Source organism: Hippoglossus stenolepis, chromosome 11 (genome assembly GCF_022539355.2).
Source record: "Hippoglossus stenolepis isolate QCI-W04-F060 chromosome 11, HSTE1.2, whole genome shotgun sequence".
NCBI classification, from domain to species: domain Eukaryota; kingdom Metazoa; phylum Chordata; class Actinopteri; order Pleuronectiformes; family Pleuronectidae; genus Hippoglossus; species Hippoglossus stenolepis.
In genome coordinates, this window is record NC_061493.1 from 5,005,398 (window position 1) to 5,025,771 (window position 20,374).

Below are 20,374 nucleotides of genomic sequence, written 5' to 3' on the forward strand. Positions count from 1 at the left end.
CAGCCATTATCCACAAGATCTAAAAACTTGTTTTTGCTTTGCTTTCTCCTGACTTGTCCTCTTCTCATCTCTCTGAATGCCAACAACAAAACCAACTCTCAACTCACAGCAAATCCAGAGTGCATGCAAAACCCTCTCGTCATTTCTTTATTCAAATTTTGGACTGGATCCGTTTACAGGTGAATCACAGCAGAGCTTGTTTTATCCTGATATTTACTCTTGTGTGACAGGAGTTTTCATGTCTGAATAATAGGATAGAGTTAGGTGGGAAAGAAGGAGAGAGGGGGACATGTTGCAAAGGGCCAGGTCGTAACCGAACCTATCGTCAGTGCAGAAGAAATACAGCCTGGGTACATGGGGCAGACACTCTAGATTTAAGTAATTTTTTAAATAATAATTTTTTTCTCATAGCACAATTAACTGAAAATAATGTTCTCTTTGTCCAAAGGGCAAAGTTTAAAAAACACAATTTTAGCACAGTAAATAACAACTTGTTGTAATCTTGATTGTGTTTGATTTAAAGAAATAAAGAAATAAAAAGAAAAAATCCTTCATTCAAGTAAATCTACATTTTAAATGTAGGTATTAACAGCTCCAGTGACAAGTTTAATGTGTGTGTGTGAGAGTAATCATAGTTTGATAAGCAATTAAGTAAAAGGGACAGCAATTAACTATGTCTTAATGAGCATCAAGAGCTTGTCAACTGATTGTATTAGTAAAGATTCAGCTCCATTGTTGAGCCTATTAATGGAGACAGGGAGAAGACAGATAGAGAGTTAGTGTGCCGCCACTAGCTTACAGGAACAGGCTGGCCCTTGAAAACCCCATTAAAGCAATTAGTAAAGTAAAATAAATGGCTGTAGGACAGTGGTGGGCTGCATGCGGAGCAGAGTTGGTGTGCATGCGTGTGTGTGTATGTGTGTCTGCACCCCCTCCAGTGCAAAGTGGTCTAATTGTGCCCTGTAGTGTCCGCTTGGCATTTGGTGGGTTTAGAAGAGGGGGAGCTGTCCAATGAGAAAATGTCAAGGTGGCTGTACAAGTAAGCGCACTGCTGTCTGGAGCTGTTGTTTTAGGCTGTAAAATTATCGAGAACACCGAGTCGCTAACAAAATCCTCCTGGGGGCAGAGGAAAACAAGCCAACATTGGAAGGTGGGGTGCGATAGAAAGACAGAGATCAGCGAAGCATAGAGAGAGAGAGAGAGAGAGAGAGAGAGAGAGAGAGAGAGAGAGAGAGAGAGAGGTGAAATGAGATAAAGGAAAAGGAAAACTGCAGCACCAGGGAAGACAGATTCAAGGAGATTTAGCAGTCTGCAGATACCGAAGATGTTCATCCCAAACCTGCACGATTTGTCTGGCTTTATTTATTTGTCAAGGTTTCATTCTTATGATGTTGTGTTTCCTCCACCACCCCTCCCAGTGCTGAAACTGGTTTTAAGCACAGGATTAGACACAGCAAATTATGAGCAACTGTAAAACAAACTCATTGTGCTGCACAATTGGCGAAGTGTTCAGTCAGCATTGAGGTAAAGTTGTTTATTCAAACTGCAGGGGCAAATGAAAACCTCAAGAATGGTTAATGCTCAAGGCCGGGGACAAACAAGGAAAACATCTTAAGGGTGAAAGTTCTGCAGGGTTTTCTTGAGATTGTTGCGTCAATAACATTGAAACACCTTGTGGCCTTATTGCCTATTGATGGGTAGACTGCCAAATACTACCCCTACCAAGAAGCTCTTTGTATCTGCAGGTGCTGTTCAGAAAAGACAGAAAATGAGCCGCTCTGACCAGAACAGAACTTTAAAGGCGTGGACAAGGTCACAACAGTCTTGTCTTAAACAGCACACTTGGCTGTACTTAAATGAACGGGGTCCCTCCTTCACTTGGTTTATGCTTTGGAATAGAGAGAGCTGATACACTCATATAAACAATTAATCAGATGATAGAGAATTACATGAAAACTATTTTGATGACAGATTCTTAATTTGAGTCATTTTCCAGGATAAAGTGGAAAATATTTTCATTTTCACAAATGAATCTATGTCTGTCTGTTTGTCTGTATGTATGTATGTGGCTCGCATTTATCAAGAATCGTTCATCTTCTCTGTATCACACTTGCCATGTGTATTGTATTGTTTTGACCTGCTATATTAATAAACTTTGAATGAAAAGGCAACCAGCGCTTTGCAGCAGCTGGAGCTGGAGCTCAACAGAAGTCGAGGTTCAGTGAATAGGTGCAGCTTCAGGGGTCTGTGGACTGAGTCCAGCAGCTGGTCTGTACCTGCCACAGCTCATTTACTGCAGCTCACTTTTACATTTTCAGTAAGAAAATGAAAGCAGCTTCACCACAGACAAGGCAAACAGCCCATTCCAAACAGGCAGGTTTAGAACGGCAACTGCACTAGCTTAATCAATAATTTAAATGATCTGAATGTACTTAGAAGCAACCGGAGGTGATGGTGGAGGATATGAGCTAGACTTATGATCAATAACATTTTTGTCCTTCTTTCTTCTTTTCATGGAATCAATAAAAAAAAAAAACTTAAGATGTCTCCAAGGGAGCGATTAACCATCTACACTTTTAATGTTTCAATTTATACTTACTTATATTTTAGATGTAAAATCTCATCAAGTAATCTGTTACTGCCTGAGAGAGAGAGAGTCCAATGTGTGTCCTTTCACTGTAAGTTTGCGTTGTTTGTGTATCTGTAGGCTATGGCAAATTATTCATCCTTGAGTCTTCAGTGATGTCAAAGAAGTCAGTTTCCACAGAAGCTCAGCTTTGATCAAGAACATCTATTAATTTTGTAAATATATGAGAGAAAAACTTTTGCTGCAGAGGCTGTGAGAGAGAGGAACTGCTTACTGATTTAGGTCTGCAGGAGTTCTGACTTCTTGTTCTACAGAGAGTTTAATGCCTCTTGTGGACGACACTTAGCTCCGACATTACACGCTCTCTGCTCTGTTGCTGCGGCTGGTTGTGTGGTAACACGTTCCACTACACAACGTGGGTTTCAGTAGTGGCCTGCATGTTCACTGCAGCTTTGTGAACGTCTCATTTTTTTCAATCTGCATATTTGTCAGACTTTTTTGTTCCTATTTTTTAATTATAATTACTGTATTCGAAATTACTTGATGAGAATAACTACAGTTCAGCACCATCATTTATTTTTCTTATTCATTAAAATGACAGGTGCCTTTTGGACTTATCTATTAATGTTAAATGATTAAAAAAATCTAATTAAAAGCAGAACCTGCTCGTCAGTGGCCTTCACTTTATTTACCCTTGGTATATACAGGGATAAATAGGGGCATGATAAAGAAAACTTACAAATGAAATGAGGCACATGAATATAAAAGAGAATAATTCATTTTATCCAAGTAATTACAGCAAATAAAGATGAAGGCCATAGGAACTGCGCTGGGCTTGTTTGAAAGGTCCAGTTATCAAAGATTTGTATCTGTGGAAGTAGAAGTTGGAAACGGTGGTAAAGGAGTGGAAAATAGGTCTGATAGCAAGAAGTCAGTGCTCACTAATGCATTAACTGAAACCTTGGCTCAGGCTACTTTGCTGCAACCTCATATGCCAGAAATAAAATAATCAACAGACTTATGCTCATCAAGAATATACTGCAATACCTTTTCCTTTGCAGTGTCAACATCTGCTCAGGTCTCTACATAATTTAACTGAGAGAGCTGAAGAAGTCAAGACACACACACACACAAACACACACACACACACACACACACACACACGTCAGTCCCAAGGCACTCGTGTTCTCTTATGCACAGGAAATGCTTATGACGTTTGTCACTCACTCGTCTCATGGAACAAGTGCAATTCCAATTCATCAAATGTGTTAATTCTCCCTGAATCTGAGACGTGTGTCACCTTTTCCCCTCTGGTCTCACTCAGTGAGGTTTGAATTGCACATACAATAATTAAATAACACAAATCTCCAGTTCTGAACTATTTAATGGTGTCTGTAATCACTGATTAAGGCTCCTGGTGTCACTGTGAACCGTCTAGCTTCACTATAGGCTCTCCTGGACCGCCACGGAGGATGCGGAAATAAAATCAATAAATTAATACATTTTAAAAAGATTTCTTCCTGTGACCTGGTACCTGGTACTTTCCAACTATTTATATCCAGTAATCTGCTGTAAATCAGCCTGGTGAAGACAATTTATCTGGCCGCTGTTCTCTCAGCTCCAGGGGCAGCTGATGAAGGAAAGACGGTTTGAGTCTGTGTGGACTGAAGAGATTGAATACATGAGTTCAATTCTACCCACAATCCCTCCATCAATCTTCAGTCCTTAAATTTCCTGAACTGATCTAGTTGAAAAACACTTCTTATGAACATCTAACTCAGTCGTGAAGTTTTTTATTTTATAATTTACCCAAATTATCCAATGCGTTACACAAATTTTAATTAATTCTTAAGAAACAAATGGAGAGAGTGTCTTTGAACCTGATAGCACTCATTAATATCGCAAGGCTGCTTTAAGGAAACGCCAATAAAAGAACACTATGAATCATCAACAAGTGACTACAATTAACAAAAGGTTGATTGTTTTTAAAGAAGCTATTAGTCCTGAGTTTCTTATCATCTAACATGTCATGACGCCAATAATGGAGAGTATTTATTTTTAAGTACCTGTGCTTTGAAACAAAGAAAATGTGATGAATTAAAAGAACAACACCTGTAATAGTTCCTTATTAATGATAATTCAAGCAAAGAGAAGAATTGACATGAGCTCAATTAGACGTAGAGAAACTGAACTTCAATTACATCAGCCTAAACTGCTTTGGATTTGGATTCATATGAGTTGTAGGTCAGACTGCACTAGAGAAGCTGTTTTCTGCTGCAGTGCCAATTAGAGTGAACACTTCCACAAAAGACCATGATTCACATGAATTATCCCGTGGTGGCTGAGAGGCAGCACAGACAGCATATCCTGCCGAAAATCTCAGTCCTGATAACCGATGGAAATAATAAATTTACTTCTTTGTGCTTTTTTCCCCGTTGGTTGACTTCTCTCTTTGGCCCCATTTCCCCCCCGCATGAACTCCCCCTTTTTCATCAACCTTTCCTTTTTGCCTTTTTGAAGGGTTTGACATGTTTTCTTCTTTTCTCTGATGAGGCAGTGAATGCAACATCTCTTTTCAGACACTCCTTATGTTGCACCAGTGCTGTGGCTTGTAAAAGCACAGCAGGAGGTCATGTTGCCAATACGCTGGAAGGTTGGACCAGTGGTGTAATGTGCTTTCCAGTTCGGTAATAAACACAACAACAAAACATGGGTGCACTCTCTAAGAGGGATCAAAATAACCCATTAAGTTCTCTTTAAATCCTTTATAGGTTAAACTCATGTGTATCCCATGTGACGTCAGGTTCATTGCTTCTAACAACAGACAAAGAGCACTGAGTGTGACATTTAAGAATGGAAGTAAAAAGAGGAGATGCCTTCCCTTACAAATTTAATTTCATTGCAGTTATACTTTCCTGAAGTGAATGTTCTGTCACTTAAATTCTTATGCATCATTGAACTTTTAAGTGGGTTTATGGAAATCCTGAAGAGTTTTATAGCCTTAATGCCGACAAGCGTTTTAACATGCAACACCCACATAGCAATATAGATTTGGCCAAGAGTTGGACCACATCACGCTTATCCCACATCCAGCCAAATTGGCCAATATCAATACTAAAGCCAGGGGTGGCCCAAATTTGGGACATATTGACTCATTACCACATGGGCCACTTTAGATTCACTAATGGACTACATCTTGCCTAAAAAAGGCCCACATTAATTTTGGGATATTTGGGCGACATTTGCTTTCATACAAGTGGGCTACTTTAGGTTCCGATCCATTTTGTTCGGGCCACAAGAAAGCCAGAAGTTTTGCATGATTGCCTGAGGTGGCCCACATACAGTACGTATGATTGGAAAAGGCTGAATTCCATTTAGCTCTCTCTGTTTCAGGACCCTGACACTAAAGCTGTCAGAATATGACATGCCAAAATGTGTACTGTGAAAAACGCCAATATTGTAAACTCATTTGACTAGATAGTGATTTTAAAACTCAATCACTCCCACTTAATTAAGTATTGAGTTTGCTGCTGCTTCAATCACATCTCAGGAGACAGATAATCACTGAACTGCCATCTCATCTCTGATAGTTGGATTCACAGGTATAGAAGGAACCTGATGTGAGGACAAACACATGAAGGTAACAGCACTGAATCTGAGCCTCACAGAGAGCTGCTGTAGCTGTAGAATACTCTGTCCTTAATTTCCATCCGGCTCAAATAGGTATCTGTCACTCTATCTATCTGATACTGCCCGTTTTAAAGGTCAGGTCCGATGTTTTTGTCAATGCCAGTGGGGTGGTAAGATATGTACTTGGAATGGGTCACAAATATATAGCAACAAGACCAGAGCCGGTTTCAGACATGTCCTTCAGAGAAACTCTGGAGAATTGGGTCCGGACTTTCTCTTGAGGTTTCCTTTGACACATGCACAACGCAGCAGTAGATTCTTTGCTCAGATGTGTTCACAACAGCAACAAATTCTCTGCAGGATTCAGGTGAGGGGGAGGTGCAGCAGGCAGAGGCAGGACGTAACGGAATAATTCAGCTGCAGAGATCATGTGATTTGGTTTTACAGCACATCGACACCAGCGTCTGCTGTTATCACCAATAGCTCTCTTGACATCTTAGTCTATGTCTTTTACATGTGTGGCTCCGCTTTTCAATCCTGAGATATTTGTTTTATTTTTGATATTTTCATTTTTGTGTGTGTCGCGTGTTGGAAATGTCATCAAGCCCACCACTCTTGCGCGGTGAATCTTGCAGAGTATCTCCATGCTGTGTTTTCACATCGGCTCCCCTGGACTTTCTGCAGACTTTATACCAGGGGGCCCGCCTGAGAAACTCCGGACGCTCTCACTCGGACATTTGCATTCACACATACACCTTCTTCTGAGAAACTGCGGAAGATGTCTGATATGGTCTGTATTTATATTGCATGATGAACTTAAGATCAGTAATACACACACAAAAACATGAAATATTTAGCAATGCTGCATCACTCACACTGTACTGCAAAACCTCAGTATGAAACTTTAGTAAATATGCACAAACCAATACTTAGTCCCACAAACGGGGGCCACAGAAATGTATTTTCTAAATGACTTTTTAAAGAAGTGCTTGTTTGTGCTTGTGGGATTTTCTTTACATACACATTCACATCTTTATATTTCACAACTGACTGGATTGTTTGGACTGTTGCCTGGCTGCAAAGCAAAAGACAGTTCATCAATACCCTGGGCCACTTTCACCTGTCTCATCTGTCATGTAACAAGACAGATTTTTCAAAGAGGCCACATGGAACCCCTGTCTGAGCTCTCACTTTGCTCTGTTCAGTTGTTGAACATTAAATTATTGACATTTCATCATCAATAGAATTTTTTATTCGTACAATGTATTATCCTAACATATGATCATAAATTATTTTCTAATCTATATAAGCTTTAGGTTGTGTCTATACAGTCTAATAGGATGCAAGGATATATAAGACAAACGTCATTTTAAACTTTGCATGATGCCATTTTCTGACATCTTTGTGACTTCCTTATCATGTCACTTGGCATTAAATAGCATATGATGGGGAACTATTTTCTGATCAATATAAGCTTCAGATTGCCTCTCTCGCTCTTTTACTAGAGGAGATATCTTGGATTAATTCCACTGTATAGGCAGAATGTTGCATACATGTCTGCACAGTGTTTTTGTTTAGAGTTGGCATAGCCTATGGTTGTGGCGGGGTGGGAGGGGCCTATGTGCTATATTTTCATGGGGCCCGAAATCCATGGCGGTGCCCCTGATCGTGCCTCGTCAATAGCAGATGTGTTGACAGCAGAGATGATGAACGATTCGAGGACAAAAGCTGACAGATGTGATGAATACAACGTCGAATGTCTAATCAATCTCATGTGGGTTGGATGAAATGGACGAGAAACAGCAGCAGGGATCTCCTGGTGTGAGTCGGCGGAGGCAAAGGCTGAGTGGCAGCACGTACTGTGTGTGTGTGTGTGTGTGTGTGTGTGTGTGTGTGTGTGTGTGTGTGTGTGTGTGTGTGTGTGTGTGTGTGTGTGTTTGTCTGCAGAGTGCCGGTGTGTGTACGTCTGTGTATTCAAATGTGTGTGGAGCCCTTTCTTGGTCTCTCATGCCTGACCTTGTCTTTATGAACCAAAATGAACAGGAAGGAGTGTGTGTGTGTGTGTGTGTGTGTGTGTGTGTGTGTGTGTGTGTGTGTGTGTGTGTGTGGGTGTGGGTGTGTGTGTGTGTGTGTGTGTGTTGAGAAACACCCTGCCTCCTTTTTGCAGGCTGGTAACAAACACTGGCAACAGCCCAAACATATTGAAAAATAACACACTGAAAGAAATATGAAAGAAAGTGACAAACGACTGACTTAGGAATAATAATAACTTCACAGTGGCGCAGGAGCATGAAATATAACGACTCCAACTCATAGAGGAAGAAGGAGGGACGTGGAGGAGTGAGTTCGCCTACACTCTGTTCATAACCAACACTCCCTCCACTCCTGTCTTCGCCTCTTCGGCTTTTATTCTCTTCTCCGCAGAAGGCCATTACCATGTCCTAGATCATCTGTAAGTGAGCGTGTGCACATGACCTGTGTGTGTGTGTCCACGTCTACATGACCTACTTAGACCAGGAATGGTCTTCCCGAACATTGTACTTACTCAAAGTGAGGCTTCAGTCTAAAACATGCATTCTTTTTTTCTACTCTCAGCATTTTTACTGTCTATCTTTAGCTTCTGAGTACTTTTCTTCAGTACATCCCATTGTACTCAAGGACACACTGTATCCACCATATCAAGTCCCCCTCAACACACACACACAAACTGCATGCAAAACTACACATCACCAGACAGATCTAACTGTGCTACTCACTGTTATAGAAGTAAATCATCATCATAAATAATGATGGACAACTGAAAAAAAAAAGATCAAAATCAATCTAGAAGAATCTGAGAAGCTTTGCTTTGTATTCCATGCAATAAATGCCCTCCAAAACCTAGAGCATGCATTACCCACAATGCAACTTAGCCACAGTTATATTAGTTAAGTTAGTAAGGACTAATGTAGTCTGAAGCCTCTATCTTCAAGCAGAAATGAGGTGAAGTGTGAAAGATCACTTCTTTCTACACACACAAAAACCACAACCTTGCACTATCGTAGTGAGGACACTCATCAACCCTCAAACAGAGAGTGAGGACCAGGCAAAATATCTTTGCTTTCCCAAAATGTACTCACTCTATAAGTTCTAGGCTCAAAATGGTCCTTACAAAGATATACAGTATATAAAAGTACACACACACTTTTTTCATTTTCAAACTTGAAGCCTTCAGCCCAAACCGATACCGGCTCAAGTCACATCACTCAAGGACATTGATCAGATTTCAAACAGCTCCCTCTGGAGCCACAAAAGGGTTTGACAACTTTTCAGCACATACACCATAGTAGCTTCTTCCCCCAAGATGTGTAAACAGACTTTGATGTGTATAGTTCCCCTTTAAGTTTACATACATAATGAGATCTCACCCTAACATCATATTTAAAATTGTATATATTTACTCAATGTTGATTGGTTCTGTGAGACCGTAAGCTAAATAAAAGTAGTTTTAAACTGCACTAGTAGTGTAGCTCTGGGGGTTGGCAATGCCTGTGCAAGAATCCATCTGTTCAACAATTTTGTCCAGATTAAAATATGTAAACAACTTTTGGATGGATTAATGTTAAATTTGGCAGAGGCTTAAATTGTTTTCTGTGGTTAAACACTTATGGCTTTGGTGATCCCCACCAGTTTAACTCTGCCTATCGAACAAATGTAGAGATAGTTTTCAACAAAGTGGTTCTGCCAACATTCCTCCTCTGAGGCTCCTAGCATTGTTGTAGACTTTTAATTGTACTAAATCTTCGATTTCAATGTTCAAGATTTAATCATCTGCAAAACTATTGATCATAAGCAACTGTCACTAGACAAGAGTGCATCAGTGAATAGTTCTTTGTACACTTTCAGACCTGTAATTCATTTCTTTGTATGTAAAGATGGATGACGTGTCTCCACTTCCTCCCACTGTCCAGTAATCAAGCCAAAAATACACTGTCAACTAACGTTGCCATCTTGTACATTTGGAGCCAATGTCTGTGCCGTAGCAATTAGGGAATGGAGCCACAGTATTGAGGTCCCGCCCCAAACACGCGCTTGACCAATCAGGAGTCAGTATCAGCTGTCAATCATGATGTTTCACCCTGTCTTTATAGAATCAAATAACTAATTAAATGAACACCTAGACATACGTCAGTATGATAAGAACTACCTAAAATTACAAAAAACTTCTTTGAGAAGAAATTACATGGATTTTGAATTTTTAGTTTGGACATGTCCCATCCACTGACATGGAGGAGGAGGGATTTATCAACTATACTTCAGCCAGCCACTAGGGAGTTATCGATGCGTTTTGGCTTCAGGAAGATGAGGTGTCCATCTTTATATAAAGTCTATGGTCCAGACTAAGAATGGGTCATGAGGATGAACTCATTCATTGGAGAGTTATGGTTCTTTCTGTTCATTCATTGTTACTTTTTAATCAAGGACTTCCAAAATACATGCTGAAAACAGCTCTGCTGTAATTCCTTCACTTCCTAATATGTCCATGAACAGGAGTGGGGACATATGTGTTACCATGGTTACCGAATGCATAAATTAACAACAGTCCACTGAAAAGTGCACGGACATAAAGCTTTCACACCAGCCTAAACCAACCAATCCAAACCGTCCAATGCACCAGAGTCACTGAGTCACTATCAACATCTTATATTATATGGTGATGTTCTGTTGAGACTTTCTTTAGCACATGAGATGGATGATTGGTTGAAGAACAACTTAACACTAGCTGATAATCTTGGTACTCCAGAGTGTGGCACACAGTTATCTGTCGTTAAAGGTGCAACAGAGCACAGTCCTGACCGCCACCAACCAGACTGTTCAACCACAGGGCACAGCAGAACACTGCTGCTTTTCAGCTTAGCATTAAATTAATCTGGATGTTGGTACTGTAGCAGCATGAAACTGTGTCAGAGTCAGACAGATTGGTGCATGTTAAATGTTAACCACTGTTCTAAATCATGTTCTAAATCAAGTAATTAGCGTTGGAAATGGGTTGCAATGTACCATGATTATCTAACTGTGAGTAGAAATTTCATAAATCCAGGATAGTTTTCTATGCAGTATTCTATGCAGTGTCTGTAAAAGGTGGGTGTGACAAGATGTGCAATTTGTGCCACATTAGCTCTGATGGACATTCTGTCATTTGTGTTTACTGTGTTCCGTCGCCTCGTGTCAGCCTGTAAGAACTGGAAGACTTGTCCTGGACAATTTTGGGTATTCATACATTATTCAATATCATTAATTGTCACACCACACACACGCTCACACACATGCACACACTCACACACACAGCTCTAACCTGTTCCTTGACGGAGGCGAGGATTGCGGAGGTGGTTTCAGACTCGGAGCCGTCTCCGTTGGAGGCATGGAGGACGGGGCTCAACATGGTGGCAGCACTGGCAGTGTCAGACGCCACCTCAGGCACTGGCATACCTCCTGGAAAAACAAGAGAACTATTTTACTATTATTAAAGACACGCTGACATGCCAGCATTCCGGCTGAGTGGCTATCACACCTACACTCTTGTACTTATGGATAACCATATGCACAGATAAGGACGTTACATGGAAGGAAGAGGTAAAGAGAGGCACACTTTTGCAAACACACATATACAGCATCAATGTAGGTGGTTACAGGGAAATTAAAGCTCACTGACAAACCAGTCTGCTAATGGAAGTCTTGTAACATTTGTATTCCAGTTAATATTCATGAGAGAAGCATTAGAATGTAATGTCCATATTCTGTTTTGATATGATAAATCTTACATTACCGCTACTGGAACAACATTCTGACCAGTGCTTGATTTCTGTTATAATTTATATAGACTTATTCATGTTCAGGGTCATGGAGAGCTGGAGCTTATCACATTATGCATTTGGCAAAGAGCAGTGACACATCCTGGACAGGTGAACTGGTACATTTCGGTAACATGAAATCTAGGCCAGTGAGATAAAAGAGTGCAAGCGTCACAGCCCTGACAGCAAAATAACTGGTGGTAGTTTCTTTACAAAAGTGATAGCAGTAGTACTGACAGCAGAGATTATTGAAGAAGTAATTTGGTCGCAGTAACAGCATTATAAGACAAGTGTCGAACCAAATAAAGATTTGTGACAACAGGAGTATATTATATGCTCCTTCCAACAAAGTTATATCCCGTCCTGGTGAAAACAGAGTAGACATTCTGACACATTTGCAACAAACGATGCTACAGTAATTTGTACCCGAGGCTGTGTAAGTCATCTAGCTAAGGTATATCCCACACAGCCAGCATATTTCAAAAGGCACAAATCAACCAACTTCTACAACTATTAGCTGTTGCTAAGGAGAAGTAGCAATACAAAAACAGTCCAGTAATAAGATCTTATTGTAGACCAATGTGTAAATCCATCTCTAATCTCTCAGCTCCAACCCCATTAGCACCTCCTGAAGATATATTTTTTGAATTAGTCTGAAACATGTACCTTTTGTAAAAAAAGCTTAGCAAGTTCCTCAACAGCTGACAGCTTAAGTGTTTAGCACATGTTACTTTAATAAGAGTTTATAGTACGTTTGATGGGAACTCTTAAGAAATGGATTAATAGGCATTTGATGTTGCATTTAGTATTTCCAGCAGCAAGACGGTGTATATGGGATTAACTCTAAATAAACTGCAGAGTGAGTGTTCATTAGTAATAAATGCATGTCACACAGGGTAACACTGTGGTTCAATGATTTGTTTTGAATATTTTTTCATCAACAATGGAGCTCTGTGGCACAGGGGACTAAAATGGATTCAAATACATTATGCAAAACCCATCCTATGAACCAGTCCTAGCCATTGGCACACACACACACGCTCACACACACGCTCACACACATGCTTGATGCCATGTGTCATCCTGTATTTGACCACGCGTGGGAGGACACGGGCTTCACATGTGCTATGTAATCCTGATGCTGCGCAGAGCTGGTCTAACAGCTGCATCAGCCAGCTTTTACACCCTGATGAAAGACTTGTCATCACACACACACACACACACACACACACACACACACACACACACACACACACACACACACACACACACACACGCAGAACACAAAAAAGGCTGGCTGTCGGCATGAGGCAGCAGTGGCCTAGCCAAGGTGAAAGTAAAAGTGAAGCCTGTGAGCAGAGCGGACGAATAAGAGTGGAAAGGTGGGAAGAGATGGGAAGGTGAAAGGAAAAGTGGAGTGGAAAGAGAGTGAGAATGACAACATGCAGAGGGTAAACGAGAGGAGGTGAGGGTTAGGAATACAAGAGAAGAGAAGACTCCTGCTTGCTGCTAGGCAACAATCTCTGGTCACTGAATGCTAGGCTGACCTGGTTCTGCTTGTCTTCCATTTTGGAGTGTGGGTTCTTCCTCCTTACCTACCTACCCCTCATCACATTTTCAAAACTCACAATTCCTCATTAACACCCAGCTTTCTATTCACACTTCCTCCCTCTCTCCTTGTCTCTCCTCCATTCCTTCTCTCCCCGTTGCATCTTCTTTCCCCTCCTTCCTCTTGTTGCCTTTCTGCCTCTAAACTTCCTCTCTCTCCTTCCATCTCTCCCTGCCCACTTCTGTTCACTTGACCTATTTCAGTGTCTCCTCATCTTTTCTGCAAATTTCTGCTTCATTAGGCAGCACGCAGCAGAGCGTGACACAGCGGAAGGTTGCTGGTTGGATTTGAACCCGCGACACTACAGCACACCTCAGCCCTCGTGACTCCATCTACTCCGAGCATGCACTGTACCTCAGCTGCTTATCTGACCTCGTGACACCACTACATGCTTCACAGTCATCATGCTATCTTGATTTCCTCTCCTCTTTTTACTGTTCAGGTCCGCCATCACAACAGCAGAGCATTGTCATTTCTTTCTTTTCCTCTACACGTTCCTCTTCCATCTACCTCCCTCTTCTCAAATATCTTCTCTTCTGTCCCTCTTCACTCTTCCTGTATCACACACACACATCACTCTCATTATCACCTCTACTCATCCTAATCCATCTTTATCCCTCTCTTTCCAGAGAATACACATCGAAATCCCTCGAATACACTTTTATTTTTGCCTTTTCCTGCGAATCCCAGTGATTCAATTTGTTGCTTACTGTACAGCAGTATCCATCGACTTTCTTTCTCTTAAATTTCAAAGATTGTCATAACAAAGTTGCTTAAATACATTATGATTAGTTTGTGAAAATGAGCGGACTGGACCAACAAGTGGGTAGCAAGAAATGTCATGTGTGGAGAGATGTTGTTTCTTTGAATCAGTGAAACCACCAGTTTAATCTGTGACATGCTAAATCATAGTGCAACACAAATAATAACAGTCCACTGTGTCAGTAGGCTTATATCTGTCGACTGTCATTATCCTAGACTGTTAATGATAAAGATGGATCATCCACATCCTTGCACTATCCACAAATGAAGCAAAATATCTTGGATACGAACACCGCCATCTTGCGCATTTAGAGCCAAAGTCTGTGCAATAGCAATTTAGGGACGGTGCAGAGGCCCTCGACCAATCGTGAGTTAGTCTCAACTGTCAATCATGACGTTTCTCCCCATTTTAATAGCATCACATAACTGATTTAAATCCAAACTTACTGGAAAATGAACAATTGAAACTACATCAGTGAGATAACAACTATACCTTAAACTGACAGAAACCATCTTTGATAAAAACTGAAAAAGTTTGGACCAAGTTCCATCCACTAACATGGAGGAGGTGAATTTTATGACCTATACTGCAGCAAGCCACCAGGTGGCAATCAAGACTTTGGCTTAACTTTTGTAGGGGCAGTCATGTCATCCATCTTTATATACAGTCTATGGTCAATATGTCTACATTTTAGATAAGCTAATTACCACTATAGGCTAGGCAGACCAAAACAAATAAACACAGTCATATCAGTGTTTGGTAAAATTACAAACTCGCTGCGATTGCATACAATTGCTGTGTAAATTGCAGCAGGCAAGAGTGTGTTTTCTTTCTTTTGAATTGGACTTATATATAAGAAGAAGTGTGTTACTGTGTAATTGTATTTTTCAAATTTGCAACGTCTTCGTTTAATATCGTCTTAATGTCAGCACAACGTTCAGGACATTATATGTGAGTAAAAGGGAATTTAACTGCTGAGGCCTAACATGTAAAAAAAAAAAAACTGTTTGACTTTGTAATCCGTACTGAGTCATGCATTTGGGCATGAGTCATACACTCATGCATACTGTGCTAATGCAGAGGAGATGATGGGCTAACACCAGCCACATCACCGTTCTTTGTGAAAACATAAAAAGCAGGGACAACAGCAATATCTCCCTTTGGACAGCCTCTTTGAGCACTGACATTTTATTTCTTTAGGGTGCATGCGTATACGACCTGATCACAAAACATTCTTTGTACAATATAGATGATTAACACATATTCCATTATTGTTACTGTGAAGTTCATTTATTCATATACTCCTTTTACAATGTTGAATGCGGAGCCGTATTAATCATGTTTGCACAAGCAGCACCACTTTTCGTTTTGTGCATTTCAGTCCTAGTCAGTAGATTGTTGTTTTTTTCCTAAACAAATCTCTCTGTAGGGCAGCGTTCTGGCGCAGTAACACAACCCGCAGACTGAGATTAAACTTCAGTAGAGCGGGTCAAAGAAACTCTGGGTGAGAAGCATTAGATTAAAGCCCAATACGAAAAGCAATACGTTTGGAAAAGCTTTGTTTCGTCAGCAAAGCCATTTCAAATTCATCCAATGCCTGTTTTTGAGCAATTTATTTGAATGTGAAGAATGTCAGCTTATTGAGGATGGAAGTTGCTACTTCCTTAAAGATGAAGTAAGACAGTTAGAAATTACCCTGCCAATGTGTTGGTTTGTTTGTTGGTGCGACCTTTGGTGTGAACTGAAATAACTCAATAAATGTTGGGTGGATTGACACAAATTTTTGTAAAGAACATTCATGGTCTGGGGAGGCTGAATCCTATGGCGATCCTCTGACATTTCATTTAGTTCCACCATACCACCATTTTGTAACAACAATATGAATTCCCATGTAATCTATTACAGATATTTATGTCAAGGATGCATTGAAGGCTTTACCTTTCTTAAAAGTAAACTTATGGACCATGGTAAATATTATACCTGCTCAACATTGGCATGTTAGCGTTGTCATGGTTGGCTGAGAGGCTGCGAGTTGTGTTAAAGCTGGGGTTGGTAATCCAACCCCTCTCATCAAAGCTAAGCCCCCAGAACACATTTTGAACTTGCACTCCCTGACAACTGCTAGATGCAGACTTTTCCGTGGCTTGCTGACTAACTTCTGACTTTCGTATTGGATTCAATGTCACAGCTTAGTGACAGACTGGTACGAATCATTTCATTCAGTCCCAATGAAATGATTGGATGTGTTTATAACAGTACTGTGAGGGCCACAGACACCGACTTTAGTATCGTAATGTGCCGCTATTCATCCAATGCAACAAATGTGTATGCAGTGTCTTGTATTAGTTTGTCTGGAAACATCCATATGCATGATATATTTCATATGATAGTAAACTGAGGCTTGAACTTGATCAGAGAACTAGATCAGGGAACGAAGAAGACTTCCCAATTTGCCTAGAGAACAAAACGAGAGAAGCTATGGTATTGACTGTACAAACAGGGCGGACAGCCAAATATAGGTCAACTCAACAGACCGTGTCCAAGCCCTCATCACACAACTGACCAGTACAAAGCAGCTTTTCCCCAATAACAGCCATCAGAACTAGGTTATAGAGGCCCACAGCCAGCTAGAGACAAGACTTTGAATATGGATTAGGCCTAAGGCTTTATTTTACTGAAGTATAATCTTGGATTTTTAGGTCTATATTTCAGCGCCGTAATGCAGGGGTATTTAGCCCTGCATTTCAAAAGCGGTAATCTCTGATGTTGCTGCAACGTTGTAAATGCAGATCGCCGTGCTATGATTGACATGGCTGACGTTGGGAATATGGAGCTTAATCTTTTGACCCTTTAAGCTCATCAGTCAGGTCTGAGACAGGCATGTTTTGGTGGAGACAGAATTCAACACAGATCAGCAGCAAATCAGCTAAATGTCTGTGTGGAAATGCTTTTTTCCTTTGGTGAAAGTGCATGTGTGTTGCGCACTTGCTTAGCTGTATACGTGTTTGTGTACATAGAGCACTAGAGCATGCTTGTCTGTGTGTATATTTGTACGTGTAGCCCTTCTGGGATCGGAGTGTTTGGTATGTGTTTGACGGGCAGTCCCCTGTCGTCTCATTAAAACTTGCTGCGCTGTTTGGTTTTGGCTTCACCAGTCATCTGTCCTTTTTGTCTAGACCCTGCACTCATTCTTTAATGATAACAACACTTTCACACTTTTATTAACAATGCAATTAGCAACGTCTGTGTCTCATTGTGTCCCAACATCAAAAGCGGAGAAATGGCTCTAATTTTTTGATTGACTGTAAGAGCTCTGTGATCTGTGCATGGTTTTCTTTCCGCCTTGTTTCTAAAACAGCACAGTGAATTAGTCAAACTAAATTAAACATGGGGTTTTGGGGATGGACATTACCAAATCCTTTGATCTGCGTTTCGTATTGACACCTGAGCACAACAGAAAACAACAGTGCAACAAACTCGACCAAGTGTATAATGATACCTTTTGAGATTGAGGGCCTGTTTAGTTTGTCTCCTGCACACGGACAACAACACACATACATGCGAGATGTCCACAGTACCATTGATTTTACACTATTCCTGACTGAGAATTATTGCACCAAGAAATGCAACAATACACCAGAAAAGGCAGGAAAAGACAACTGCTACTTAGTAATGGAGGATTTAGAACATTTATAAAAATCAGCTTTGTATGATTTTTAGGAAAGTAAATCACTTCATCAATCGTTAAGCTTTTTAGCCGTCGCGGATATTTCAGTGAGAAATAGGCATATGATCTGTCGCTATAACGTTTTTTTTTTTTAAACCAAAAATCCACAGGGAACTTTTTAGTTCACTGGCAAGGTTTCTTTCAATCCAGTGAATGTAACATCCTCACAGCGACACTGATAACTAGTTTGAAATGGTTTGATAATGAATCAAATGGTGACGTGTAATGAGAAAGGGTCCGCTCCTCATAATGCTGAATATGCAGTTCCTTTCAGATGACGCTAAAAAGCTGATATGCAAGCATCAATGCAAGATGATGCTTGTCAGAAGGTCACATGCAAGAACACAGAAATAAGGAGATTTGAATGTCACAGGCCGCTGGTGTAGCCATCAACACTGGAGACATACAGAGGTCTGCTAAACTGGTCTGCTCACTTCTTTTTTACCTCCATCCCCCAAAAACTTTTCATTTCTTGTATTCTCCAAACCCAACCAATGCTTATTCAGGTGACATTCAAACAACTCCCTCTGGAGCCACAAAAGACTTGTACAATTCTTGTACTACATCAACATCTCTGTACACCCTTTAGGTTTTTGGTAGATCTTGAAAATATCAACGCATTCCCATCTTGTGCTTTAACTCAGCTTTAATATTCTTTCCCTAGCTTTAACCAAGCACTCTGTCTTACCTTAAAGTTACCATGAATTGCTTTAACAAGTGCCGATTTTGAGATATAGGCTCTTTTCCCAAATTACATTTTAACATGTCACAGTAGGAGAACCACAGGTTTAAACTAGAAAGGCACTCAGTACAGTACATACCTCCACCAAGGCCCATCATTCCCCTCATATAACAACATTTAAATTCACTGGATCCAGTATTTTATTTGAATCTTAGTGTCGTCATGATAGCAAGATTTTTGTTTCAACACCGACACGAAGTAATGAATTTCGATACCAATACTTTTTCAATACTTTTCTTAAAAAAAGGGAGTTGCTCTATCCGAGCCAGTGGCCCCAGACTTCTGTAAGCAGAGGGTCATATTAATTTGTGAGGCTACTGGTATTATGAAGGCTAATCCTTGGTTTGAGCTTCATCCCCATGAAATGCAAGACTTAAAATGACAATTATGTTCATTATTTCAATGCTCAATAAAATTGTAGTTCATCTGTAGATTGTTTTCTTGTTTGTTTGTTTTCATGCATGTAGGTGGATTTTTGACAATGGATAAGTAACCTTTATTTTATAGCATTAGGCTATATATAATTGGGATTATTGGAAAGATTAAGGACATAACTTGTTAACTTTGATGCCCCCTGTAGCCTACTTGAGTTTGTGATTTCTTTGATAGTTTTTTAACTATATATATACAACCAAAAAAACGTTTCCATGTTAGCCACACTGGTAAATTAGCTCAGATGGTGAAAAATCTTTGCTAAATAATTAGCACTCGTCTAAAGGAAGGCCCTGCAAGCGCGCCTGCATGGAGTGGAAGCAGAGCGTTTCACAAAAAGGAAATATACCGCTCTTATTTAAACACTGTTTGAAAGCCCCACCACACATATCAGTTGTGTAGTTTTCGCATAATCCTGCTATCTAACAAACAAACCAATGCAGACAAAAACATAACCACCTCGGTGGAAGTAATAATAATGGTGACTTGCTGAGACACTTCAACCAAATGAAGCCCCTGTTCGTTGGTTAGTTTAACTGGTTATTTGAAAGGACTAGTCAAAATACAAGACTTTTAATATGAATACTAAATGAAATACCTTCTCTTCACCAGAGAATTGTCACTGGCAGACAGTGGCAGATGGCCTTACAAGCACCATTAAGGGTTAATCGCCCATCAACTAAATCTATGCCTGGTTAAAGTCCAGATGCTATTGGGTATTTACTATAAGCGCACACTCACACACACACACACACACACACACACACACACACACACACACACACAATCCAACTGTAGTGCTGTGATATAGCATGCATCCCTCTGAATGTCACTTAGCAACTCTGAGGACAAATCATTAAGAGGCAATAGGCCACAATAAAAATCTATTATTTAATGAAAATGTATTATTAAAAGCATCACAGCACAGATCTAGTTGCAGTACAAGGGCAACACATGCCAACCACTTCATAGAGCTGCTGCTGTGTTCTTATTTTACTGCCTCTACTGTGCCTGGTTCACTGAATATGGATCACAATTCAATCGAGTCTGAAT

General features: G+C 40.4%; 1 protein-coding gene across 6 annotated transcripts in view; it reads right to left on the reverse strand.

The window, feature by feature from the left end:
* The window catches only part of ctnnd2b (catenin (cadherin-associated protein), delta 2b), a 167,265-nt gene that overhangs the window by 123,588 nt on the left and 23,303 nt on the right, over positions 1-20,374 (reverse strand). For all 6 annotated transcript variants that reach the window (XM_047342110.1, XM_035171323.2, XM_047342112.1 and 3 more), the window contains exon 2: positions 11,553-11,689. In XM_047342110.1, coding sequence (XP_047198066.1) covers positions 11,553-11,684 — 132 coding nt within the window. In that variant the 5' untranslated portion in view covers positions 11,685-11,689. The remainder of the gene's footprint in view (positions 1-11,552; positions 11,690-20,374) is intronic.